This window comes from Toxorhynchites rutilus, chromosome 2 (genome assembly GCF_029784135.1).
Source record: "Toxorhynchites rutilus septentrionalis strain SRP chromosome 2, ASM2978413v1, whole genome shotgun sequence".
In the NCBI taxonomy this organism is placed as follows: Eukaryota; Metazoa; Arthropoda; class Insecta; order Diptera; family Culicidae; genus Toxorhynchites; species Toxorhynchites rutilus.
Window position 1 is genome coordinate 268,974,605 of NC_073745.1, and position 23,350 is coordinate 268,997,954.

The window sequence follows — 23,350 nt, forward strand, 5'->3', positions numbered from 1 at the left end:
AAACAGATAAATAAAAAAAAACAAAATAATCATACATATCATATCATACATATCATAAAATATTTTTGTACTGTGCATTCTTTTGAAGACCTCTGGAAAAATCAACATATCAAAAACACATTTTAATAAAAATTAGAGCAGTATTTCTATACATTTATTATTTCAAAATTTCAATTTCAATGTTCAAAATGTAAGAAAATGTATTTTTTTAGTACCACGCAATTACTTTTGAATTCTGAAAAAATCACACATAAAAACACATTTCAATAAAAATTGGTAGACACGGGATTGCAAGATTTTCTTTTCAAAATATAGAAATGCCAAAAATAATTTATAGTTTTTGTACTGTAAGCATTAATAAATGGTCTTATATAAATATATAAATCTTATAAAATCAAACATACAAAAACACTTGTAAATAAAAATTGAAATATCGAAAAATATTTGTTTATACTACTCTAAAAATTTTGAAAAAACATTAAAACACACACGTAAATTAAAAAAATTAGCGCAGAAGTAGTATCTCAAAATATTTTTTTTAATTTTAAAATATTTTTTGTGTCGTGTAATTATTTGAAAATTCTGAAAAAAATCTCACAACACATTCAAATAGACATAAGAGTAGTGCTGGGTCTCACAACTATTATTTTTTCTAAAATTTCGAAATGTCAAAAAATATAAAATATTTTTTGTACCACGCAATCCTCTTCAAATTCCACAAAAAAAAATCACTTGTGTCAAAACACACGTACAACCACATTTACATAAAAATTAGAGCAATCTGACACCTAACACCCGAAAGTGAAATGTAATTTTTGTCAATAGTCACTTTGTTTTTATTGTTTATTCAAAAAATCATCTAAAAGGCCGAGTCTGCTTTTTGTACGTATACAGCAAGAAAATTATAACTGTTTGTCCCTTGTTTTGAAGGCACCTTGTAGTGTCTGTTTCGCATCTGAAACAATTTATCCAGGTATGTTTTTGAGATTCCAAATTTCATGTCGAATTGGCCGAAAAACAGCCGATTCTGATTCGATCTTTCTCCGAGTCTTTTTAACATATTGAGTCCGGCGTCGGTCCTTAGGGGTCAACGTTGAAGTTTTTGGTAGGAAAGCACTGACTGACTGGGACTGACAGTAAAAAAAGAAAATAAAGGAAAATAAATGTTTTCTGATGTATTACAAAATGTGATTACTTTCTAGTCGAGTTTCTGACTATTCTCTATTGATATAATAAGTATCTGTTGAATCCGTACCTTCCTACGTTGTGTTGTCCTTTTTTGTTTTTCTCCGATAACTTCACTTTCTTTCTAATTCACTTTCAACTTTACTTTCTCCTCTATCCTCAATTTTCGCTTTCTTCACTATCAATAAAAACGTCCTGTCCGATTGAATGTTTTGTGTGAACTGTCTGTCAATTTATTACAATATGTAAATATAAATCAGCGGCGAAAATGCAGAGTTGCCAGATACGCTGATTTTTTATCCCTGAAATCGGGCGAAATTATTTTGCTGCATGGGCATACAAACGCTTTGCATAGTGGGTCATCAACATACCCGCCGCCTTGAAGTAATTCAACAAAATGTAAACAATGCAAACTAATCTAACTGGTAAGTACTACTGCTAACAAATTCATTTTTTTTTATATTCTAACTAATATTTTCTATGTATTTCAGGTGATTTCAGGCTTCTATGGCGAATCTTTCCTCGGACGATGCATATGCGACCGGCAGCAGGCAAATTTTTGTGATTGGACGGGTAACTATTCCTCGCTGAGTTCGTAGTGTAACAACTCGAGTATTGTCATCCATTCCAGGGCGCAGTGAAACGATTCTGGCTAATGGCCAACGAACCGGAGGCAGATGCTCATCAACGATGACTACCATTCTTCCGGGCTGGATATTGTTGTTACGGGCAGCCAGCTTCGTGTCCTTCTGAAGCTCCTGCAGGTATTCTTTTCTCCAGTGGACCCAAAACTGCTGAACGTGCAGCTGCAGCGTCTCGTAATGGTCCAAGCGATTCGCCGGGATATGCAGCAGCTCTGGGTCGGGCAAGGCGCACATCGAAGTGCCGATGAGGAAGTGAGCCGGCGTGAGAGCAGCCAAATCATTCGGGTCGTCGGACAGCGGCAGCAGCGGTCTGGAATTCATCGCAGCTTCAATTTGGCAGAGAACGGTGCACATTTCCTCATAGGATAATCGTGTTGGTCCTAATTGACGCAATAAATGTTTCTTTGCCACTTTTACGGCCGCTTCCCACAGGCCTCCGAAGTGGGGGGCCTTGGGCGGTGTGAAGTGCCAAGTTATGCCCTCTTCGGCACATATAACTGCTAGTTTCTCTCTCTCATGTTGATTCCGAAGCATGAGAAACAAGTCAGCGAGCTCTCTTTTTGCACCTTCGAAATTCTTGCCGTTATCCGAATGCAGGTGCGTGGGTGTTCCATGATGGGAAATGAATCGGCGTAGTGCGGCGAGGAATCCTTTAGTCGAAAGATCGCCGACTAGCTCGAGGTGGACAGCTTTTGTCACGAAGCAGACGAACAGGCACAGGTAAGCTTTTGCAGGTGCGGCTTTCTTATGGACCGGCTTCATGTAGAGCGGCCCGGCGTAATCGACACCCGTGACGGAAAATGGGCGACTCGGTGTGACTCGCGAGGTAGGTAGCTGGCCGATTTGTTGCTGGCAGGGTTGCGGGTTTTGACGAACGCAACGGAAGCAGTTACGTGTAGTGGAACGAACTAGTTGACGGCCGTGTAACGGCCAGAATTCTTCGCGGATGACGCTTAGCAGAAGACGCCCGCCGCCATGAAGAAGCTTAAGGTGATAGTGCTCAGCGATTAATTTAGGGAAAGGATGATTGCTTGGGAGGAGGGCAGGGTGCTTTGATTGGTAGGGCAACTGCGAAAGGTTTAACCGACCACCGACTCTCATTACACCCTCTGGATCAATGAAGGGATTCATTTGGCGAATGTGGGAGCGTTTTGGCAGGGGTTTTCCTGCTTTCAAGTCCTTCATTTCCTCTCGGAAGGCATCTCTCTGGGCTAGGCGAAGCAGCAGCGTTTTGGCTTGGGTAAGATATTCGACGGTAAGTATTTGCGACACAGGCTCTGTAGTGGGGATTGATTGGGTTCTAGCTTTGATACGTGCATTGTTGATGAAGCGTAAGCAAATGGCAGTGCAGTTCAACAGGCGTCTGTACGAACTCCAACGGAGGAACAAGAAGTTACACGTTGATGGTGTTTGAACGATAGCGACTAATTGTTTAATCTCCAAAACCTCGTCGGCGACTTCTGACGGCTTCGAAATTGGCCAGTGTTCAGATGAACTCGACAACCATGCAGGTCCACGCTTCCACAGGTCGCTACAAAGGAAATCTTCGACCGAGAGACCCCGGGACACCAGATCAGCGGGATTCTCAACTCCAGAAATGTGATTCCACCGGCATCCATGCGTGTAGTGTTGCACCTCGGACACGCGGTTAGCGACGAAAGTTTTCCATACGTTGGGTGGAGACTGGAGCCACTGCAGGGTTACGGATGAGTCTGACCAGAAGTATGCTGCGGAAATGCTGACGTCGATGGCTTGCTTGATGCGGTGGTACAGATGTGCTGCGAGAACGGCTGCACAAAGCTCTAAGCGTGCGATGGATAGGCGTTTGAGCGGTGCGACCCTGGACTTCGAGGCAAGCAGAATTATTTTCACTTCTCCCTGGTCGTTTTTGCAACGAGCATACGTACACGCTCCGTAAGCGTCTTGAGAGGCATCCGCGAAAGTGTGCAGCTCCACGCGCGAATCTGGTAGGAATGCGTAGCGTTCAACTCGGTAGGACGAGATAAGTGGAAGCTCACTGCTGAAACTCTCCCACTTCCTACGCACGGTATCTGGGACTGGTTCGTCCCAGTCGCAGGAAAGCAGCCACAACTCCTGCATGAGGATTTTAGCGCGTACAACCACAGGTGCTATCAACCCAAGAGGATCGAATAGCTTAGCGATGTCAGAGAGTATCGTACGTTTCGTGGGCGGCGCTTCTCGTGGTTGCACCGTTGAATCGAAGCGAAGAAAATCGTTCTCTGGCTCCCAGCCGATTCCCAGTGCCTTGGTTGTTTCGTTGGGAGTGAAGCTCAATGTTGATTGAGTCCCGATGTGGTCTTCGTCCAGGCCTTGCAGAACTTCGAAACGGTTAGATGTCCACTTGCGCAGTTCGAGTCCACCCTTTTGCATTAGATCCGACAGCTCTTCTCGGAGTCGGATTGCATCTTCTGTGGAGCTGGCCCCACCGATGAAATCGTCGATGTAGAAATTCTTCCTTAATGCTGGACCAGCGAGAGAGTAGGCGTCGCCTTCATCAGCGGCCAATTGCTGAAGAGCGCGAGTCGCCAGGAATGACGATGGAGTAAGTCCGTATGTCACGGTCAGTAGCTCGTAGGTTTGGACAGGTGTGTCCGTAGAAAAACGCCACAGGATGCGTTGCAGGGGAGTATCGTCAGGGTGTACCAGGACCTGCCTATACATCTTCGCGATGTCTCCAACGAGGGTAACCTGGTAGGTACGAAACCGTAAAACAATGGACAGCAAGTCGTCTTGAACGACCGGTCCCACACAGAGCGCTTCATTGAGGGAATAACCAGTGGACGTTTTAGCAGAGCCGTCGAAGACCACCCGAAGTTTCGTCGTCGTGCTTGACTCCTTCAGAACCGGATGATGTGGTAAATAATAAGCAGCGCCGGTAACTTTGCTGCCCGGCTCGACCAGCCGCATATGGCCGAGGGACAGGTACTCCTGTAGGAACTTGTGATACTCCTCCTTGAGCGTTGAGTTCCTTTCCAGTCTGCGTTCAAGCATTTCGTACCGACGAAGAGCGCTGGCTCTGGATTCTCCCATCATGGCGTCGAAATTTGGCTTTCGAGGCAGTCGGACCATGTAGCGTCCCTCAGCTGTCCGTGCCACCGTCGATTGGAACAAAGATTCGCAGTGACGTTCCTCGACCGAATAGTTATCACTCATCTGCAAGTCTTCGATCTTCCAAAAGCGCTCGATGCTGTCCTCCAACGAAATCATGGATACAGTTACGGTGTTGTAGGAACTGACAGTGGAAGTGGACGGTTGCGTAAGCTGTTGTAGTGAAGCGGAACCTGTTACGACCCATCCAAACACGCTCTTCATTAGATGTGGGAGCTGCTCACCGAGCTGAATGCGAGCTGCACTGGGGAAGAACGAATGGTAATGTTTCGCCCCCAGAACCATGTCAATGCGTTGCCTCATGTTGAACGCAGGATCGGCCAGGGGAAGTTCGTCGGGAATCTGCCAGTCCGCGATAGTAATATCCTGCGCCGGAAGGTCTGCAGTGACCTTGTCTATCACTAGAAAGCTGATCCCTAAATCGAAATTGCCGCCTCGCGACTTGACTTGGGCCACGATAGAGTTGCGCACCGTTTGCTGAAGCTGACCGGCCCCATGGATAGTCACGTTCACGTTGCTTCTTCTTAGTCGTAGCAGGCGTGCCAGCCGCTCAGTGATTAGGTTGGGCTGCGATGCGCTGTCGAGAAGAGCACGTGCTAGATGATCCTGCCCAAAAGCATCGACAATCTTCACCAGTACCGTCTGAAGAAATACGTTTTCCCGCGGCTGCTGCACTGGAGCACTCACCTCACAATCAAGGATGTTTTCGGTGGCTGCAACCGTCGATTGCACACTAGGCTTGCCCACCAAGGGCGGAGCAATCTGCACTACAGCTGGGGTACTGGAGAAATGAGTCTCGGGAGCGGACCTCTGAGAACCCTCGTACGACGCAGAATGGAGGAAAGAATGGTGTCGCATATTGCAATGCCTACAATTGAAATTTGAAGTGCAATCCTTCGCCATGTGATCACCCTTCAAGCAGTTGTTACACAGTCGCTTCTTGAACACCAGTTGCCGTCGCTGAGCAACTGAAAAACCGTTGAATTTCTGACACCGGGTGATGAAATGCTCCTGGCCGCACGCAGGGCACTTACTGCCAGAATTAGTAGTGGCAGCGTTCGAAGAAAGACGAAACTGAGTTGACCTTTTCAAGTTACTGTTCGCCGAATTCCCATAGCAAGGAGACGCATGGTTATTGACGGAAATTGATTCCAAAACACGCATCCGACGTTGGAGAAAATCGATGAGACACGAATAGTTCGGATCGTCCACGGTGGAGGCATGGTCCTCCCACGCTTTGAGCGTGTCATCGTGTAGACGTGTGCACAGTAGGTGCTCAAGAATGCTGCTCCACTGCGCCGTCGGTTCGCCCATCTGCTGCAGAGTCTTCACATGACGTTCAAACTCGTCCACCAACGCGTGGAGTGTCACTGCGGTTTCCTTCTTCATTGGATGAACGTCGAAAAGAGCCTGTAAGTGTCGCTTTTTTAAGAGATAATCGTTCGCATAACGTCCCACCAGAGCATCCCAAGCCAAATTATAATTCGCTGCGCTAATCGCAATCGATTCAATTAGCTGGGCAGCCTCCCCTTTCAAAGCTGCTTTCAGATAGTGGAACTTCTGAATCGCTGGCACATCGGTGTTCGAATGAATCAGAGCTAAGAACGTATCATGGAAACCCAACCATTGCATATAGTCCCCGTCGAATTCAGGAAGAGAAATAGTCGGCAGTTTCAAACCAGAGAGAGCGGAAGTAGGGTGTACAGTTTGAAGGATTTGAGAGTCAATAGGAATAACAGGAAGTTTGGATGTTAATTCTGCTTTTATTATTAGCAATCGTTCTTCAAAGCTGGCACGTGCTTCTTCATGCAATTCCATACCTTCTTCGCTCTCCTCAGCACACTCCAATTCCGTCTGCACCTCCTCTAAGCTCTTCCAAACGTTCTCGATGTGGTCCAGCCGCACCTGCACCTTCGTCGCGTCCCTCACAGCATCGTAGTCCGCCAAAAATGCCTCGGCCCGACCCAGTGCTGCAAGTAGTGTGGTCCTCCGTGTCAGTAGTACTCGGTGCGTACGGCTATTCTGTCCGGTAGCACCACTAGAGACACCAGCAGGCGCGTTGACCCTCGATGTCGAGTCCGTTTCCGCCATCACGCAGAAAGGAATGGTATAACTGGAGCGATAACGTCAGGGATTGGTCGATTCTGTCAAAAAAAAGACCACGGTAGACCCGGACACTGGAGAAATAATCACTTGGAAAGGTACTCACCTATTCCAAGGCTAAGCGTGCCTTGAAAAAATCAAAAAATACTCGAAGCTCGACCTGAGCTGCACAAAAAACGTCCGATGCGTTTCAGTTGGCGACCGCAAACAGCGGAAAAAGCGTAAAAAATCGTTGAAATTGCTTGAAAGATCCACTGGACTGCGTGGCGATGTCCAAAAACAGTCACGCGACGTTCACAATGGCGCAGAATGGCCGATTGTATCGCCTGAATGCCTCAATAGTTCCTCTGGGCTGAATAGGAACAACTCCTTATTGTGCTACACACAATTAGCACCTCGAAATGGCGCCGGATGGCCGTTGCGATGTACCCCAATCAAGGATGGCGGTAATCGATTGTCCCCGAATGTCCAGGAACCGCGTAGAGTATGCAAAAAAGAGAAACGGAGATCTAAAGCGTACCTGTGAGGCTACGTAGAATAAATCGGACAGGTAATTACCTGATTTCCGATTGAACGAGCCTTAAAACTATCAATAAAAGCTTTCGAAGCTTCTCGAACAATCAGACTCACGATGTCCGAACAGCAATGGCGCCTCCAATAGGTCCTCGTACCGTCCAGTGTATCGTGATGGCGTCTCCCGTAGTCACGTTGGGCCGAAAATCCTGGTCACGGCACCACTTTTTTATGTTGAATCCGTACCTTCCTACGTTGTGTTGTCCTTTTTTGTTTTTCTCCGATAACTTCACTTTCTTTCTAATTCACTTTCAACTTTACTTTCTCCTCTATCCTCAATTTTCGCTTTCTTCACTATCAATAAAAAAGTCCTGTCCGATTGAATGTTTTGTGTGAACTGTCTGTCAATTTATTACAATATGTAAATATAAATCAGCGGCGAAAATGCAGAGTTGCCAGATACGCTGATTTTTTATCCCTGAAATCGGGCGAAATTATTTTGCTGCATGGGCATACAAACGCTTTGCATAGTGGGTCATCAACAGTATCTTTGGAAGAAAACGGGTGCAAACGCTTTTGATGCGTGTTGAATGAAAAGCGCAGCATAAAAAATTCAACGTGTTAAACTCGTACATATGCCTAAGGCGCCAAAGCCAAAGACCCTAGATTACATTTTTAATCATCATTTGGTAAATTTCCCTAGCGTCTCAGGAGTACCTATAATAATTGACATTTTCTATTTTTTCACAATAATCGTAACTCGAAAATCAGCTGTCTGATTAATATATGATCTTCGACAAAGTTGTTGAATTTAATATTCAAAACAAACACCCCTTTTTGATATTTTTAGATATTTTCACAAAAATTTAAAATTTCCCAGAGTGTGGTGACAGATAAATGTTGACGATGCTAAATCAATGGAAACGAAAACTTTCGTCTAAAATTAGACATTTGAGATGTTTTTTTTTCTCGTTTTCCTACAAATTCCTATCATTTGACGTAAAAAGATAGAAAGCGGTAGGATTCGAGCCAATATTTGTGGGGGGACCATCATCATATATTCATTGGATACCCCTGGTTGGGTGAATAATGATGAACATGAAGATTCAACACTTCTGTATTTGTTACCAAACACAGCTACTGAAGTCATAGTTTTCCATTTCTATCATTCATCATTATTTTATGCTTGTCCCGGGCTCCAAATAAAAATCAATCAGACATCAACTGTCACCCAGAATCACGATCCCAATTATGTCTCGCTAGATGAGATGACGGCTCTATACAAAACAACACCGACAGGGTCGAGGCTGCCGGAATTCGAGAGCACAAGACACCGGAGCCGAAGCCGCAAACCCGGGGGGGTGTTAAAAGAAGCCCATCTACCCGTTTGTTGATACCGTGAATTAGTTTTGATTTATAAGGAATGCTGGTTGCCCATGATAGTGAAAGTGTTCAAACCCGTGCCCGTTTAGATTATCTTTTCCCACAAACAAAAAAAACGGGAGCAAAAAGGAGGGCAGCATCAATCGGTTACTCATACTTCCTATTGTGCTGCGGTGATTGATTTATGACTTGGCCTCGATCATTTCTCGACCTTGCCCCGTTTGAACCGCCCGTTTGCTCGTTCGAACTGATATTTCAATTATAAACGCATTAGAGATCGAATTCCAAACACAGAGTTGGGCAGATTGATGCATCGGTAGCTGCGGATGCGCTTTCAGAATTTTCTAAGCGGATTCCGCCACTATCAATGGGAAAAAGTGATGTTTATAACACCCGGTGACCTTTTGGGCTGATTGCGTTGCACAGCAATGTGTGCTATAGTTTCTTGGCGGCACTGTTATGGCGCCTCATCGAGATAGTGCTACTGTAATGTAATGCGGTTGATAGTGTGAACCCTTCCGACGCGAATACGAAATCCTCGTTGATCGACAGTGGTGATGATGGATTGAAATACTTGCTACATAGTTCAGCTGAGTGAGGAAATCATATACTCCGAAGCATTGAATTGAGCAAAAATATTCAGCGAATTTTCATTGGAGCGAATGTCTTACAATAAAATATGTTTGACGCAGCACTTTGCGGGTACAAAAATAGATGAAAAAAAAAATTAAAACTTGGTACAAAACTTGATTTGTTCAATAAATTATGTAAGAAATAGAAGTCATAACACTGAAGATGAGTCATAACTCAAAATTTAATGTTAAAATTCTGTTTAACCCTTTTGGCAACTAGGCAACGAATCGATTCCAATTTTAGAGAACATTATCCTTACATGAGGAAAACACATATTTACCATTGATAAAAAAGTAACTAACAATATAGTTGACACTGATCGTAAACTCCAAAAAACACTATTTGCCTTGTAAAATCACTTTTTTGCGCCTTTAGTTATGCAAGAATAAAAAAAAACATTTCTAGTGCAACAACAAAAATTTATATGAATGTTACAAAAAAAAAAATTAAATATGGATTTTTCATCACCAGTTATTTTATTGAAAAAACTGCATGATCCTACACAGAATTTTCTGCCGGCGCTCGTGGTTTTGTTACATAGAAATGACTCCCAAATTAATATCATACAATTTTAGCAGCCAAAAAAAATTGGAATATTGCCAAATACCATTAGAAGTTTTTGGTTAAGAAAATATTAATTTTTCGTGGGTGGCAATATAGTTGCCACGTTTAAGGCAGAAACATGATGTTTCCTAACTACAGTGTCCATATTTCGAAGTTTGGCGTTGCATTTTACAGAGCAGAGTGGCGCAGTGGAAGCGTGCTGGGCCCATAACCCAGAGGTCCGTAGATCGAAACTACGCTCTGCTATCATCTCCATATATGGAGAGAAAAAGTTTTTGGAGAACATCTTTTGAATGCGTGGTATGTAATAAGAGTGGTAATCTGTCGGTTTACGGATCATTCATTACTGAACCATTCTCGGAACTAAGATTTCCAAAGATCAAATGAAAAGAAACCTTGTTTCTGTTGGGAAGCACCAGCACGTTGAACATTATTTACGAAATCGTTTATATCATTCTTACAAATAATTTGGGCTTCCACCGTATTTCAATCGGACGAGCCGTAAGTTTACGAGTACTACACGCAATCCAGACCGTCAAGCAAATAAATAATAATTCTTTAACACGTTGAACCCCGTGTCGGTATCTGGGGACTGACACTGGGGAGTTGTTAATTTAAATATTTTATCCGCAATCGGTTGTGTGGTGCCTCAGCGGCGGCAGCAACCCTCTGCGGAACAAATTTTCATCACCAGTTTTCAACCGAAGAATACAGCTCTCAGTGCAGTAAAATACCTTCTTCACATCCGGTTTAAAGCGTCCTGCAGTTTGATTCCACTTATAACCCGCAAACAATGCTCGAATTCGCGAAAAGTGAATGATCAGTAAAAGTCACCAATAAGCTCCCAAATTCACACACGCTTCCCCTAGGCAAATACAATGTTGTATCCATAAATAATAAATTTCAAAATTAATTGCTTCAAAAATCGAAACCTGATCGCTGATCACTATCTAGAGCTGAAATTCTCAAACTATTTTGAACGAAGTGATATCTCACAGATTTATGGCCAAATTTATTTAAAAATTCTATTCCTAGTTTTTTTCTTATTCATAAAAAATACATACCAATTCAAAACGTTTGCGATTGGTTAAGCGAGTAAACATGACATCATTTTCTCATCGAAATTCAACAAAACAAATATACCTGAAATTCAATAAAGTTCAAGTGTAAATAATAATTGTTAATATAAATTGCTTACTTAAGTAGATATTTTTAATTTAATAAAACTTTCAAATCGCAAAGTAAAGAATGGTAGAGAAAAAAAAAGCAATAAAGTAAAGTAAAAAAAAAATAATAAAGTCAGTGTGATGGATGAACCTGGTGACCGATCTAAATCCGGTTCAATATTGGTGAGATGAAGCCTTAAATCCCCGCATTCGTTGATTTTCAAACGGTTTCTTTGTTTTGTCGAAATATTTGTAACTACACTTAGAGTACGCCTTTTTCGACGAGGAAAACCAGTAAGGTATTTTTGAGCAATGTTCCACAATGTAGGATACTGTGTTTTTATATTGCGTTATATCCAGAACTTTTGATTGATTGGTTGAACTTCTGCTTAAGCTTCTCATCTTTACTGACGGCAATCAACTCTTCTTGCATTATCACATTGACTTCATCTATGGCTGTGATATTGTAAGGATTTATTATTCATTGAGGAATTTGTAAATTTAGGAGATCCTCAAACCTCTTAGTAAAATCATTATGTAATACGTCCAAGTGAGTGACATATGATATTTTAACATATTTTAACATCGTCTTGAAGCTATTGTGATAATTTTGACAAATTCGGAAACTGTGAATATTCTTTTCAAACAAACAAAAATAGCTAAAACAAATTCAAAAAAAAGCTAAAAATCTTGCTAAGCAAGAAGCTCTTTAACATCTCGAGGAGGGCCCGAAATCTTCGACGGTGAAAAATGAAGACCGACTCTACCTTCAGTAGCTTCGCTTCGACTAGAACTGCTTCGGCAGTCGCCCACAGCAAAAAGTGACTTGACTAAAAAATGAATTGACTAGCGTTGACTAGCGAGGATGACTGGTGAACTAGTCCAGTCAGTGATCATTTTAACTGACTCGACTGATGAATACAAATCTGCCTCTTCATTCAACTGACTTCAATCCCCATTTTTACTCCCCTAGGAACAAAATTTATACCCGCGTACGCAATCTTATTTTAACTTTCATATAAAGAGGAGCGAAAACATGATTTCTGATGCAAAAAAGAAGTTACCCCATCAATGGACGGTTGTTGTCTACCCATCGTGAACTCAAACCAACGAACTTAGACATTTATCAAGTATGCTATAAAGGTTCTCGCGTTAGTATTAGTAAATAGCGTGCAAAATAGAGTGCAAAATAGCGCACACACACTGCACGATGCATCCACAAGTACATGGGAGAGAGAAGGAGAGGAACAAATTCGTTTTGGGGGAAGTCACTTCAAAATGCAATGAGGACAACCTGACTGGGAAGAATAAAATGATATAGTCGAGTCGGTAGAGGGAAATAGCGACTTAACGCCCGACTGGCTGTTTAGTCGTTTTGGCGGAGAAACTGCGTGAAGAAGCCAAAAGTCATTACTAACTGAATACAGATATAGTCAGTCAGATAGTCAGCTGACTATCCTCAGTTGACTATGACTATGCAAAGCCCTGTTCTCGAGTAAAGACTTCGTCGTTTTTCTCACATAACTGAACAAATAACCGAAAGTTCAATTAATTTCTTCGAATCTTCACGCTTTTTTACTTGCCGGTTTTTCCTCTTGTACGAGCTTGTGCACGCTCATTGGGGAAGGATGGTAAAAACGGACACCCTAAGAAAAAGTTGATTTTTTCGTGGTAAAGACGGGCACCCTAAGAAAGACGAACACCCTAAGAAAAAGTTGATTTTTTCGTGGATTTCACAAAAAATATATAGCAATCACACCACAAATTGATAGTCTAGGTTTCTTCTAATAATAAAAGCAGAAATTTTGAAAAATGAATGTGTCCGGCATCTTTGAAAAAATGGATTGAGTCGGTAAAGACGGACACTTGGGGTGGGAAAGATGGAGACTAACTGAAAATTCATGCTCATGTACTCGATAAGTTTTGGAGGTTTCAAATAAGTCTTAAAGATAATCTAAGAAAAAAGCTAGACTAAAATCATCTAGAAGGGCTTGTAATTTTTCTCATTTTTTCATGGCTAAAATAGCTTCCGGAATTCGGAATGACAAATTCGGATTACGTTTTAAAAACCGCTCTGCTGGTTCATCCATGATATGTGGTTGCACTTGCAAACGTAGTTAGTGGGCATTTGTTAATAAGAGTCCTTCCAAAGCCAAATTGTTTTCAAAACAAAATGTTTGTTCTTTGTCGGTGGATTGTCCGTCTTACCCGACTTGGTTAGTATTTTATTTTCGTCAATTTTTTTGGAGTAAAAATGAGAAAACTTCACTTCAGTTCGATAAACCTAAAATACCTCAAAAAATTACTCGATAACAATGAGAACCTTATTTTCTGCAGACGAAAACTTACATCGAGCTGCTCTTTGTGAATTACTTTTTTGTTTTTATTTACAACTTTAACAGAAAGCCAGCTAGGTGTACACTGTAGGTGTTGAAGGTACTGATACACTGTATTGCAAGTTTGTACATCATTAAAATTTAAAATAAAAAAGTAATTTATCATTATATAGGTCCGTCTTTCCCGACTTTCCCCTAATACTTTCTACAAAAAAATTAAATTCTCATAAGAGTTTCATTTCTTGAAGTTTCAAACAAGAACTTGTGTTAATTAATAGGGGTCGATTTTTAGACCCCGTCGACCCCCAAAATCAGTTTTCGGTGAGAACAACCCCTGGGAAACCAAAATAGACCCCAAGGGGTCGATATCGACCACTTTGAGAATCCCTGTTACACGTAGTTTCGTCATCAAGTCTGTGACTAAGATGCGCATGAGAAACCAATGTTACCAGAATCATACTTTTGCTCCGAGAATAAAAGAAATTTGCCCCGAGTGAGGATCGAACTCACGACCTTAAGATTATGAGACTTACGCGCTACCGACTGCGCCATCGAGGCTATGAATACTCTTGGACTAACATAAAATGATCCGCGAATAGTTCTGAAAAAAATATAAATCAAAATATTTTCTTATTGTTTTATCGGCGAATTTTGAAGAATGAATGAATGAAAAATGAAATGAATGTCAAATAAATTGAGATCAACAGAGTATTCATCTCTCATGAATTTCGTTTACATTGTATAGAAAAAAGTTATCGTTCTGAACACACAAAGCGATAGCAGAGCGTAGTTTCGATCTACGGACCTCTGGGTTATGGGCCCAGCACGCTTCCACTGCGCCACTCTGCTTACATGATTCCGAGGCAAAGGAAAAACAATCGAGTTTAGCTCAATAAGTGTTAACTTATTGAAATAACTTGCGTTTAGAGATTTTAGTGTGGAAAGAAGCTTCATGAGATCGATTTTAATACGGAATATTACAAAACGGGTATTTTGAATAAAAAATTAAATAACACAAATTTCTCAGATCATGGGAATAACCTTTTTTTAATCAATATTAAGTTTTTTTTTCCAGTGAAGCATTATTTTCAAACAAATCATTGTGTTTTCAATAAGCTTCGTAGCTTACAATACCAATTTTCCAATTTTTTTTTCAATTTCTTCTCAAATGTCGACTCTTCTTCTTGAATGTATTAACTTGCGCCATTTTTTTTTTTAATTAATTGAACAATTGTAAATTTATTAGCTGTGTTCACGCAGTTTTCAGCGAGCAAAATGCTCTTTTAAGTAAGTGCCTAAGCTTATCTAATTACTTCTACATGAGGTTATTCACATTAAATTTGTATTACAATATTCGTTTTCATCTAATAAGTTTCTGCACTATTGGTGGGTTGCTAATGATGGTGGATGGTGGCGGTCGATGACCTTGCATACTCTGTTCTAGAGCGAGGGAGTATGAAATCCTAAGCTTGTCGAGAAGCGTGGTATCGTTGATTTCTAACTAATGCTGTATTGTGGTGGTGTTGTGGATCATTCATAATTTTCCACATTCGTACCAATATTTGGAGTTCATAGAGGGCCCTTATCGGTAGCACCGAATCGTTGACGTTGGAGTATAGTATATTGGTAGGATACAGAAATGGCTTTTTGAAAACAGTTTTTAGACACTTATTAATACTTAGTTGAAAATTCATATACCAAATAATACACAGATTACGTTTTTATAGTTGACACGATGATTCCGGACCGATCTAAAGTACTGACAATCTATTTCTGGTTCTCGTTGGTCCCTGTAGATCGATAGTGAACTTTTCTAAAAATCATTCTCTAGTTTCGAAAAGTTCACTATCGGTCTTATGTGACCGGAGCGAACCAGATGGAAAATTCAGTTAAACGTGTTACAATACCAGACCTTTTTTATGTCGAATTTGGTGAAGAATCCGATCAAATCGCTGTTATCCGACTTTAAATTCATCAGGTAAAAATGTCTAACTGGGAAAAAATAATCTACATTATCGACACGATCATGATCCAGAAAGAATGTGGTCTCTTCAATTTCATTTTGAGATTTTCCAATTAGCACTAGATCTGATGAGCACAACAGCAGCGTATTTAGCGTAGGATTTTGCATTTTTGTTTTGGTCATGACTTTCACATTATTTGACTTCTGGTGTACACAACCTTATAGATGGATAGTTCAATGATTCCTTTATTGAGAAAACACAGTTATCATGCTGAAATATTGTATTTGCATCTCTTTTTTAGTCCTTTATTGCATTATCCGCGATTTTTGTGATCCGCGGTGACCTAGCCAGACTATACCGCGGATAATCGGGGTTCTACTGCACTTGTAATTTTTTATTGCTTTTTTATCAAAACCTCGCCAAAATTAATTTTTATTTTAAGCGAGATTTTGATTTGCACTTCCATTACAATTTTTTCTGTCAAGTTATTCAAGTAAGCAGAGTGGCGCAGTGGAAGCGTGCTGGGCCCATAACCCAGAGGTCCGTAGATCGAAACTACGCTCTGCTATGAGTATTTTTTAACAATTCCGACAAGAAACGCTTTGCTGAAATGTTTTGTGAACTTCATTTGAACAAAGTCGAACAAATGAGCAATTTAATTCGTTCAAACCGCCATGGGCTATCGATCCCAAAATCTCAAAAAAGGTGATGTGAGGAAAAAATGTTTGTGAGCTAAAAACGTAGTGTTATAAAACTAGAAGTAAATAGAGAAAAGAAGTAGAAAAAGTAAAAAATAGAATAAATTGAGGGAGTATCTTTTTTTTCAAAGGGCTGTTTTTTTTCTAGTAGTGTGGCATTCCTTTTAAACTATTTCCCTAATTATTAATGTGTTGGCGTTTTCAAACAAATATAGTTTTCAACCTTATTTTCACTTCTCAAAAGTTTAGGTTTATCATCCTGAAAACTCAATTCAGCAATTTTGTTGAAAACTGGAGACGCAGATCGTGTTTTGTAGTCATGGTCAATAAATCCAGATTCTTCAATCTATCGAAATTGGAAATGGGTCCGATCAAAGGCGCTTCTATTTGAAAATCTTATCGCAATAAATGTTACATCTGCATTATCGACACACCTAAACTAGCGTTGGCAGAAAACATGTCATCTTTGGCAGAAAAGATGCCATTTCCTGTGCATGAGAGTCAAATGCGCAAATAATGAGCTATTTTGAAGCTTAAAAATGGTTTGTATGTATGCGAGCAGACATCTCTTTCTGTTTTCTTTTCTCTTTTAATTTGGGAATGTGCAAAAAAAAGTCCATACGACGTCAATGCGGAACCAAGGCCGGCTGGAATGCGAAGTTACTTTACACGACCACGTTTTCCATATAGCTGCCAGCGCTATTATAAAGGAGCGTGATAATATTACACCTCATTATAAAATGAAGTTGGAAGGTGTATTCTAAGCCGATAAAGAAGAACATGAACGAGAATATATCTTTCTCTGTCTGGGCCGTGTATTGGCAAACTATACGAAAAGCTTTCATATGCGTTCATTTAAATGTGTCTCCTGTTTCGCTCCCTCATATTGGCTCTAGCATATATATTATACAAATGATATACATGTATTGGGGAGTAGAACATATTATGTTATCTTTCAGCTCATTTAATGTAATAAATCGGGATGCCAGAAAATGTGTTAAAATTTAACTTTGGGTGCATGATCGAGGTTGAGGTGGAATGTGTTTATTGTTTTGCAATTGCCGTTAATCCAAAGAACACAACAGCAACTTATTCGTTTTGAAATGATAATATTTGAAACACCAAATGAGTGCTATATAAAATTCGTCGTACACCGTTTTGTCTCAAATTCCGAACACTTAAGCTTGTTTGGCCATTAAACATTTGCCTCATTACTCAAAATGGTACTTTTTAGCGAAATTAATGTGGGTTTTGGATACAATAGAGCCTTTTCTTCCATTTGGCCATTTTTAAGTTAATTTATAAATTCATATTCATGGTGAAAAACTAAAAATATGTTTGATCACATTTGTCTCAAATTCCGAACACCCGAATTTTTTTTTAAATCATAACTTTTGAGCTACTAGACCGATTCAGATGATCGATACATCAAATCAAAGCGAATTAGCTATAACACTTGTATAACACTCCCAAAAATTTAGATTTTGTGCTTCGAAACTTGATTCAAATTCCGAATTTGCTAACGCAAACATTTTATCGCTGGTTTTGACAGTAATTTTTTTGCAAATGCTTAGTATTATAAGTTATACAGTAACGATACCTGTAAATGATGTTAAAATAAAGCCTACACCACAAAGAATGTCAGAGTATTTATTATTCAGTTATTAAAAATATTAAAGATCAGTAAATTTACATTTGAAAATGAAGTGTTCGGAATTTGAGATAAAACGGTACTATAAAAAGCAAAAATATGAATTAGTTTTTGCGTAATTTCGATTAATTTTTACAACATAACCATTTTTTTGCCAACGTATTCAAATGAGCAGAGTGGCGCAGTGGAAGCGTGCTGGGCCCATAACCCAGAGGTCCGTAGATCGAAACTACGCTCTGCTACAAGAGATTTTTTCAACAATTTCTCGAAATACCACTACTGAAAGTCGTGAAAACTTAATGTGAAGGAATTCGAGTGAATGAGCGATTTGGACTGTGGATGGCTCAAATTTCAACATCCCCAATGGATAAGCTAGTATCGAAAGAAGGATAGTGTACTCAATTAAAAAATACCATGAATTGAAAACGCAGTGTTATAAAAACGGAAACTCGTAAAACAATGAAAATTGCAAAGATTTACTTCTCTTTCCTATTTTGTGAGTTTTTATTTATTCGTGGTATTATTTTCGGATTTTTCTCTAACTATAATTGTGGTGGCGTTCCCCAATTAAATTCATCGTTTACGATACATTCTTCCCAAATTTTATCAAAATTAAAGATGGATATATTATCCCGAAAAATCAATCCAACACTATTCTGGCAAACAAAACCGGACCCTTTTTATTTATCGAAATTAATGATGAATCGGATCAAAACACTGTTATTAGACTTGAATATCGTTAAGCAAAAAATTCTAATTGGTAAAAAATTGTATCTCCATTATCGACATGATCACGATCCAAATAGAATTCAATACGTCCAAGCCGCAGTGGACTACCGATTGCTCTAACTTCAAGAGTCCCAGTAGGATGGTCTTGTATCGAAAGTAAAGGTGGAGTGGTGTACCCAGTTAAAGGAAAATGTACATGGATTGAAAAATGGGTATAAAACCAGAATAATAGAAAAAAATACAAAATAAAATAAATTGAGAATAGTGAGATTCTCTTCTCATTCTCAAATTTTTGGAGTTTTTGGCATCATTTTTGGACTACTCTAACTATTTTTGTGATGGTGTTCTCCAATTGAATTCGTTTAAATTTGATGAGAAAAATATCTAATTTAAAAAAAAATATAGCTACATTATCGACATGCTCACGAGAATGTCATTCTATCGATAATGGTGCTTTCACCAAATTCGCTCAAGATTTTTCAATTGGCGCTAGATGTGGTTAACACAATAGCTTTTATTCCTAGGACTTGTTAATGCTTGTTATAATAAATTACTATTTTTAAAATTGACCATGGTACACGTCAAAAATATAAAATTGTTCCGCGATATTGTAATTCACGCTTCCAACCTAATAAAATTTTATTGTTCAAGTATCAACCAAGCAGAGTGGCGCAGTGGAAGCGTGCTGGGCCCATAACCCAGAGGTCCGTAGATCGAAACTACGCTCTGCTATGGATGACTTTTTAACGTAAATTTTAAACATTTCGAACCAGGTTTCATTTCGTCGAGCTTAAATGGTACGTGAGGGGATCATTAAACACGATTTGTTGCGAACTAATTTGATTCATTCTTATGTCAATCGATTCTTAAAAGGTCAATGAATTTAAATAGTTAATAGTTTAAAACTGGATTGACATCAACATCACTTTTACCTTATACATATTTCAGATTTTTCCCTGAATACAGAATTCCGTACACGCGAGAGGCTAAACAACAATCACAACTATTTACCGAATAGAGAGAAATATGAGAAAATCATGGTCTAATAAAAAGCAACCAACCGTTGTAAAACGGATACGTTCATAGATTTCTAGTTATAGGTTCTTAAATCCAATCCACATGGGACCTGAGTCGGTTGGTAAATTAGAGAGTTTTTTTGCTCTGCTAGTGATCCATTGTTTTTATACTCTGCTCCTCGTCTTTTGTGATGATGATAATTTTTTATTTAGTTCTGACCTCAGACTGTTTTTCTGATATGTTTAGAACTAAAAATAATTGTTTTTCATATTTACACGCATCTCTCTTATATTATAAACACTGATGGGCCAAAAAAATCAACCCCTATTTGAAATCAAGGTGTTCCAATATTAATTTTTTTTTCAAATATTTCGGAACTATGTAAAAGAAGATAATTAGTAGATAATTTTGCCATTTAAGTATCGTTGATTTATTTTTACGTTACAAAATTATTACAGAATCTATATTGTTATACAATAAACAAAAACAAATGCCCCGAGTGAGGATCGAACTCACGACCTTAAGATTATGAGACTTACGCGCTACCGACTGCGCCATCGAGGCGATTACCGCTATGGATTTATAATGAAAAAACATCAAGAAAGAAAATGATTGTAGAAACTGGAATCTCTGAAATCCGAGATTGATATGAGTCTAAATGAAATCTGAATCTAAATCTGAATTTAGAATCTGGAATTATCTAAGCCAGGAATTTGAATTTGGTTATAGAATCTAGAGATTTGAGTTGGAAATCTTGAAACTAGAATCTAGAGTCAAGAGTCTAAAACCTGAAATCTGAATCTGAATCTAGATTTGATATCTTTTTAACCAGGAATTTCTATATTTTGAAATCTGGAATCTGGAGTCTAGAATCTAGGATCTAAAATCTGGATCTGGAATCTTCTAAACCTAAAAATTGAATCTGAATTTGAATATGCATTCTGGAATCTTAAATCTTCTAAATCAGGAATCTTAATTTCCGAAAGCTAGAATCTAGATTCTGAAACCTGAATCCGAATTTTCCGTTAATTATATTGTTATACAATGAACAAAAAATGCCCCGAGTGAGGATCGAACTCACGACCTTAAGATTATGAGACTTACGCGCTACCGACTGCGCCATCGAGGCCATGTGTGCTATATATTTCTAATGAAAGACATGAAATAGGACACCAGGACACCATAGGACTACAATTTTAAGGAAATTAGATTAAATAATGAATTTGAGGTCGGTTATCTGAAATATTGGATATCCGGAACCAGTAATCTGAACATTGAATCCTTGGTATCCTTGAACTGCAGGAAATTGCAGAAATTGGAAATCATAAAATGCGATGCTAGAATTAGTACTAATTCGAAAACGTGGAGATGGAATTTGAATCCTGGTAATCTAATTTTGGAGTCTTAATCTAAAATTTGGACAAAACAATCGAGATATCTGAGATATGAATTGTCAAATCTGAATTTTAATTTGAATCTGAATCTACATCTGACTCTGAATTCGAATCGGGATCGGGAATTGAGGATGGGGAATCGGAAGTCTGAAATTCTTATTCTGGAATTTAGAGTTTGAAATATGGAATCTGAAGTTTGCAATCTGGAATCTGGAATCTGGATTCTGGAATCTGGATTCTGGAATCGGGAATCTGGAATTGGATATCACGAATGGGGAATCGGGAGTCTGGAATTTCTAATTTAACCTGAAATCTCGAACCTCGAATACAGAATTTGAATCAGAAATCTGAATCTTTGTCTGAATCCGAAATCCGGAATCTGAAATCCAATAATATGAAATTGAATCTAGAATTGGTATCTAGTATCTGGAATCTCGTAACTGCAAAATGAAATTTGAAATCTGGAGTCTGAATCTGAAGCAGGAATCGCAATCTGGAATGTGGTATCGGGAAACTAATATCTTATAAACCAGGAATTTTAATTTGAAGCTTCTGGGATCTCGAATCTGTACTAATTCGAAAACTTGGAAATGGAATTTGAATCCTGGTAATCTAATTTTGGACTCTTAATCTAAAATTTAAAAAAATTACAATCGAGATATCTGAGATATGAATTTTCAAATCTGAATTTTAACTTGAATCTGAATCTACATCTGACTCTGAATTCGAAACGGGATCGGGAATTGAGGATGGGGAATCGGAAGTCGGGAATTCTTATTCTGGAATTTAGAGTTTGATCTGGAATCTAAAATCTGGAATTTGGAACCTGGAATTTGAATCCTGAATCTGAATCTGGAATTTGAATGCGGAATCTGAAGGTGAAATCTGAATCTGGAATCTGAAATCTGAAATCTAGAATCTGGAATCTGAATTCGGAAACTGAATCTTAAATCTGAATCTAGAATCTGAATCTTTTTTTGAATCCGGAATCCTTTAAAATAATTTTGAAGCTGACACCTTGGATCTCGAATCTGCAATATGAAATTTGGAATCAGAAATCTGAAATCAGGAATCTGGAATATGAATTTGGGATGTATATCTGGAATATGAATCTGGAATCTGAATGTGGCAGCTAAATCGGTGGAATCTGAAATCTGTATCTGGAATCTGAAATCTGAAATATGGATTCTGGAATTTAAATCTGGAATCGGGGATCTGAAATCGGAAGAAGAATTTCTAATCTTATCTGAAAACACTAATCTGGAAATCTAGAATCTTGAATCTGGAATCTGAAATTTTGATTTTGGAATCTGAATCTGGAATTTGAATGTGGAATCTGAATCTGATATCTGGAATCTAGAATGTGAATATGGAATGTGAATCTGGAATCTGAATATGGAATCTAAATCTGGAATCTGCGTCTGGAATCTGAAATCTGGAATCTGGAATGTGAGGCTGGAGTCTGAATGTGGAATCTAAATCTGAAATCTGGAATCTGGATCTGAAATCTGAAATCTGGATTCTGGCATTTGAATCTGGAATCTGAAACTGGAATCTGAATGTGAAATCCGAAGGTGGAATCTAAATTTGCAATCTGAATTCGGGATCTGAATCTGGAATTTGGAATCCTTCTTAAATGGCACTAGCATTCCTATAGAGGAACTTCCCCGTCCAACGTAGTATTATTTGCGTCATTTTTATTAGTACTTAGTTGAGATTTCTATGCCAAATAACACGCCTTGAATGAATTCTGAGCAAGCTCTAGAATACGCGTGTCCACAGTGCAAGTCGGAGGGAATTATTTTGACGAAAAATTCCCCCGACCAGAATGGGAATCGAACCTGAACCCCCGGGCTGTTAGGAAATCGGAAGTTTGGAATTTCCTATCTAATCTGGAATCTGAAATTTTGATTCTGGAATATAAATCTGGAATTTGAATTTGGAATCTGAATCTTAAATCTGAATCTAGAATCTGGATCTTTGCCTCAATTCCGGAATCTGGAATTTTCTAAACCAGGAATCTAATTTTGAAGCAGGCATCTGGGATCTCGAATCTGTAATGTGAAATTAGGAATCTGAAGATGGAATCTAAATCTGGAATTAGGAATCTGAAATCTAGAATCTGGAATCTGGAATCTGAATTCGGAATCTGTACCTGAAATCTGGAATCGGGGATCGGAAATCGGAAATCTGGAATTTCTTGAATCTAGAATATACAGTCTGAAATTTGGATTCTGGAAT

The 23,350-nt window shown here is 39.2% G+C and overlaps 2 protein-coding genes and 8 non-coding genes across 12 annotated transcripts in view; 5 read left to right on the top strand and 5 right to left on the bottom strand.

Moving 5' to 3' along the window:
• LOC129768843 (uncharacterized) overlaps window positions 1–23,350 on the top strand; it is a 539,752-nt gene that overhangs the window by 41,952 nt on the left and 474,450 nt on the right. The gene's annotated exons all lie outside the window — the stretch shown is intronic.
• LOC129766879 (uncharacterized) lies at window positions 1,683–7,049 on the bottom strand. Its single transcript, XM_055767481.1, has one exon. The coding sequence runs from the start codon at window positions 7,047–7,049 to the stop codon at window positions 1,683–1,685; it is 5,367 nt and encodes a 1,788-aa protein (XP_055623456.1).
• On the top strand, window positions 10,329–10,400 carry Trnam-cau (transfer RNA methionine (anticodon CAU)). The gene has a single exon. It is a non-coding gene; the product is annotated as a tRNA-Met (tRNA).
• Trnam-cau (transfer RNA methionine (anticodon CAU)) lies at window positions 14,142–14,214 on the bottom strand. The gene has a single exon. It is a non-coding gene; the product is annotated as a tRNA-Met (tRNA).
• Trnam-cau (transfer RNA methionine (anticodon CAU)) lies at window positions 14,434–14,505 on the bottom strand. Its single transcript has one exon. It is a non-coding gene; the product is annotated as a tRNA-Met (tRNA).
• On the top strand, window positions 16,117–16,188 carry Trnam-cau (transfer RNA methionine (anticodon CAU)). Its single transcript has one exon. It is a non-coding gene; the product is annotated as a tRNA-Met (tRNA).
• On the top strand, window positions 18,140–18,211 carry Trnam-cau (transfer RNA methionine (anticodon CAU)). The gene has a single exon. It is a non-coding gene; the product is annotated as a tRNA-Met (tRNA).
• On the top strand, window positions 19,359–19,430 carry Trnam-cau (transfer RNA methionine (anticodon CAU)). Its single transcript has one exon. It is a non-coding gene; the product is annotated as a tRNA-Met (tRNA).
• Window positions 20,207–20,279, bottom strand: Trnam-cau (transfer RNA methionine (anticodon CAU)). The gene has a single exon. It is a non-coding gene; the product is annotated as a tRNA-Met (tRNA).
• Trnam-cau (transfer RNA methionine (anticodon CAU)) lies at window positions 20,772–20,844 on the bottom strand. Its single transcript has one exon. It is a non-coding gene; the product is annotated as a tRNA-Met (tRNA).

Coding starts and splice junctions, on each gene's coding strand:
- LOC129766879 (XM_055767481.1), bottom strand. CDS start 7,049: ATGGCGGAAACGGACTCGACATCGAGGGTCAACGCGCCTGCTGGTGTC.